Source organism: Cucurbita pepo, unplaced genomic scaffold (genome assembly GCF_002806865.2).
Source record: "Cucurbita pepo subsp. pepo cultivar mu-cu-16 unplaced genomic scaffold, ASM280686v2 Cp4.1_scaffold000529, whole genome shotgun sequence".
Taxonomy (NCBI): Eukaryota; Viridiplantae; Streptophyta; class Magnoliopsida; order Cucurbitales; family Cucurbitaceae; genus Cucurbita; species Cucurbita pepo.
This window is the reverse complement of record NW_019646758.1, coordinates 18163-22640: the sequence shown is the minus strand read 5'-3', so window position 1 is coordinate 22640 and position 4478 is coordinate 18163. Positions and strand designations below refer to the sequence as shown.

General features: G+C 38.2%; 1 protein-coding gene across 1 annotated transcript; it reads right to left on the bottom strand.

The window, feature by feature from the left end:
- Positions 1-337: 337 nt before the first annotated feature.
- LOC111785514 (protein PAM71-homolog, chloroplastic-like) lies at positions 338-4073 on the bottom strand. The gene is made up of 10 exons (XM_023665907.1): positions 3746-4073; positions 3331-3490; positions 2671-2854; positions 2252-2299; positions 2014-2110; positions 1577-1740; positions 1358-1423; positions 966-1016; positions 758-862; positions 338-671 (listed from the first exon to the last, which is right to left on the bottom strand). The coding sequence occupies exons 1-10, from the start codon at positions 3873-3875 to the stop codon at positions 606-608; spliced, it is 1071 nt and encodes a 356-aa protein (XP_023521675.1). The 5' UTR covers positions 3876-4073; the 3' UTR covers positions 338-605.
- Positions 4074-4478: the final 405 nt, after the last annotated feature.

Below are 4478 nucleotides of genomic sequence, written 5' to 3'. Positions count from 1 at the left end.
AAAAAAAAGAACTATTAACTTTTTTTTTTATCATAGCCTTTAGTAAGAGCAATGGCAACTTAGCCATGGAGTCTGACGCCCCATCTCACGTAGAAGAGGGGAACTCATTCAATAGAATCAAATAACCTATATGGGTGGGAGGAAATTGAATCATTTTTACCAATAACGTCTTATACTGTGATCTATTTCCAAGAGTCTCGAGAGGCTTCGAGCGACACATCGTACTTGTCAAGGCACCCGACCACGGGCTCATGCATCCATGCAATCTTTTTGTGTATATACACAATAAAGAGAAATCAGAGAAATAGAAACCACAGAACAGCAGTGACTATCAATATAACAGAAAATGTAATTTTATTGGCAAAAATCTGAATTTCACTACGAACCATAAGGGGAAAAAATTTGTTCACGACAAGCACACGAAATAATAATTATGAAGCTTGAGAATAATGAAAAGGATTATATCATATACTTCAGAAAGAAAAGAAACAATAACCTACGTTAAGCCACTTTTCTTCCTCTTCTCACTGTGGCTACTAGCATTAGAGCCTTTGAATGCATCGACCTGGCCATAGGGCGTTGAAGAACTCGATGTCGTGCAATAGTCAGAAAACTCCGAAAAAGGTTGCTACTGCAAAAATCAAGAAGAGTACACCGCCCACGTAGCCGACCTGATTGAAGGTCGAGTGAGTTGTTGTTGCATCAATGATGAAGGAATCAAACGGCATATTATAAGTGAGAGGAGTTAGGCTCCTACCAGTTTTTCAGAAATGTAATTTGCAAGAAGTGCTCCTCCTAGAATGGCAATGGTGGTTGCAATTAGGTGTCCAGTGATAGCTCCCGTAGCCACGCCCCAAGGAGACTGTGGAGTGGAAATTGAAAGAAAAACGCAAGTTTGAAATGAAACGAGAGAGAACAAAATGAACTAAACTATATTGCAGGCTTCTAAATAAAGAAAATCGAACCTGTGCAGCTCCAAGAGCAATGGTTGCAAGCATTGAGCGATCACCCCATTCCTAACATTAACATAATGTTTCAAACTTCAAGTACTTGCATATGAATTCTTTATATATGTAAACACATACTCGGAAAAATCGTATAGGGCTTTAAATGCTCTACGGGACGGTCCCCAAGTTGATGAACTAAATATGATATTCATTCAGTCTAATTTACAAAATATGATGCAAAGGTGATAGAACGAAGGTGTATATATATGTTTACAATACCCTTTTTGATGATCTAAAACGACCAAACGAAATATCCTCCTATAATGAATTTTTACGCGTGGACTCGATCTAAAATATTATGCTTTTGTTCTACTTTTCTTCTGAAATAGTAATGATTAAAAGCTACTCACAGCAAAAAATATAAGGCTGAACGACTTCCAGATGATTTCAAGAGGATTGGAGAGCCGTTTCGAAACCTGAAAACAAATAAAAGATTTACCATATGGTAGAATCAGGAATTTTGGTCACAGGGTCAGACAAATATGAAATAGACTACCCAGAAGCAACAGTTTCCAAGCCTTATCAAAACAAAATTCAAAATCTAGAGGAAACTAATAATTGGGATCCACCTTTTCTTTAACAAGCTCCTCTGCTTCAACATATTCATCAAGTTCTGGAGGACTCTCGTTGTCCTGTTTAGGAACACTCGAGGGAAGTTCCCATGCATCTTTAATGGACTTGAGACCAAAGAACAATAGAAGAGTTACAGCCGCATATTCTCCAATTGGTAAAGCTACACAAATGACAGCGCGTAAATATAGTTAAGATTTTGGACCTAAAAGTATTCCTAGGAGAAGTATTATTTGTTACAATAGAAAATATCGAATATCGAATTGAATTTTTAATAGAACAAAATGCACTGGTTTCAACAACAAATGTCGATCGTCTCAGCAGAATCATATCTAGTACAATATAGCGGAAGACGGGCCAAAGTTATTGTCCTAGCAGAGAAAGAAGTAAGAAGGCAGTACGTTAAAAGAGAGTATTCTAGAGCAGTTGAGCTTACTTGTCTGGAACTGAGCAGGTACTGAGTGAAATATCCGTCCAATTATAACTGAGAGGACTGTCATAAGTGAAAGAGCTCCCATAGATCCTAACAGAACCTGCTCAACAATTCAATACCTGAATAGCACTTTCAATTCCTAACCCACAGAATCAAGCCATATGGAACAAAGGAAAGGAAAAACATGGTGCAAACAGCAGATGTATTTATGTAGACGGAGAGAGCGAGATAGAGGATATACCAGTCCTTTCTTATATTGCATGGCCAACAGTGCAGCAATGAAAAATGTCTGTCCAAAAGAGATAAGGTATAAGCTGACAATATCTTCAAAGTTCTAAGGGGATGTGACACTAAAGATGCTAGAAAGAAGAAGTAGAGCCATATAACAGTAAACATTTGGAAAATTTAGAATATTTTGGTTACTTCACTTAATTCTTTGAAATGTAATGTGGCTAAACAAGGTCGAGTATCAAACTTCCAGTCTCAGTGGATTGAACTCATATCTTAGTCTTTTAACTTTTTCTTTTGTTCATCTGTAATTTCTTCTATGGATTATGTGGTTATGCACAATCCTTCTAGAAATAGGCAAAAATTGAGAACCTTGATAAAATTGAAAAAAAATGGGGTTTGATACAGGCAAAAACAATGTAAAAAAATCACCTTGTCCCCAATTTCAGAGACAAATATTAAGGAGAAAGCAGCAGTGAACCCTGACTTCGCGACTGCTGCCAAGATCGACGATGGTCCTCCTTTCACAAATGCAATCAGTGAGAATACTAAACTGCACCCAATAAGTACTAGCGCAATAGAAAGAGGATAAGGCAATCCATTTGGAGACTTCTCACTGCCAAAACAATATAAGATATATAAATGAGTGAAGAAGAAGAAGAAGTGATGTAGGTTCATATGAGAGAAAAATGTGTCCCGGATTCACTAAATTATCAAGAAAGGTGAGAGAATCATTTTTACACAACAAATAAGGTCGTCATTTAATCGATTAGCTCAAAAAATTATTCAGTCAGGTTGCTACAATTTGATTGCCTCTTAATAATACAACACATTATCACAGCCCTTCAGATATCGAATGGATTAGAGAAACCCCAACAACAACCAGATTAGCAGAATTTTGATTTCAAATGATAATAATAACAATAATAAATCCTTCAACGAAACCTTCGATTTTATAACCATTGCTCCGGAGGATCAATTGGAATTCTAAAATAAATGCATATGGTACATAATCCAAGCCATAGTCACAGAAATCAAAATTTTAATGTATCAGCAACTCAGAAAAATCAAAACAAAAATGACGTAACTCACGTTTTAGATGAACTATCACCAGGTGCACTGCTGGAAATAACATGCTGGCCCTCCTTTTCCTCCTCGTGCTTGTATCCATCGGATCCGATACTTACATTCGACGAATGCGCTCTGATTTTACCATACTTCGTGTTCAATCTCGTTACTCTTCTACATTTCACTGTCAACAACACACTCACTACTCGCTCAATATGTTCACAGAATGCACGGAAAACGCATAGCATTCGACAAAATTAAGACAGTCAACACGAGAATCGTCCGTAAATTACTCAAAGAAACTCTCAAACAATCAGTTTCACCAAACAATGAGTAACTAATCTACTTATAATGCAAAAACTGAGCGTTCAGAAATTTGCAGAATCAAAACCAAAACTGAAAATTATAAAGAAAGAGAGGTAATTGAAGAGAAAATTACGCGATTTCGATACGGTCTTTGCAAATACACTGCCAGAAGCAGAACAACTCGGCAAAGAATCGAGCAAAGGCGAGAAGGGAAGCTTCTTCCCTGTTGAAACGAAAGGCGACCGAACCACCAATCCTTCCATTTCTCCTTCCTTTTCGTTCCTATGACCTCATATCTACCTACTACAAAACCATAATTATCGCCGGCCGCCGGCGGTTCAACCGTAAAGTTGCTCGGAAGTGAAGTTGAATCTCCGCCAGCAAATCCGTATCTGAGTTCCGAAGATTGCCACGTCGCAGTTGCAGAGATAAAATGGAAAGCTTGTCTCGAATTTGTAAAACTTGGTGTTGAAAAAATATGAATCCTGCGGCGTCGTTTTGAACCAGTGCCTGGCCCATATTAATGACAAACGCATTGGGCCGGGAACAGAATATTATATTATTGGGCCTGGGCTGTACATAGAATCCAATGGCTGTTTTAGAACTAAAGGCCTGGCCCATATTAATCACATTCATTGGGCTATGGGCCCACAATGTATGATTGTTGGGCCCGATCTGTACAGAGGGCCCAATGACTGAATTTCTTATAGGCCTGCGAGGCATATGGAAGTTTGGACTAATGAACATTAATTTTCAACATAGACAACGTTAAACAAAGGTACTCAACCCACGTTGTCTTCCGACAACCGTGTTTTATTCTCCTCCCAACCAAGGTAGGATATTACAATCCACCCCGTTTCAGGGTC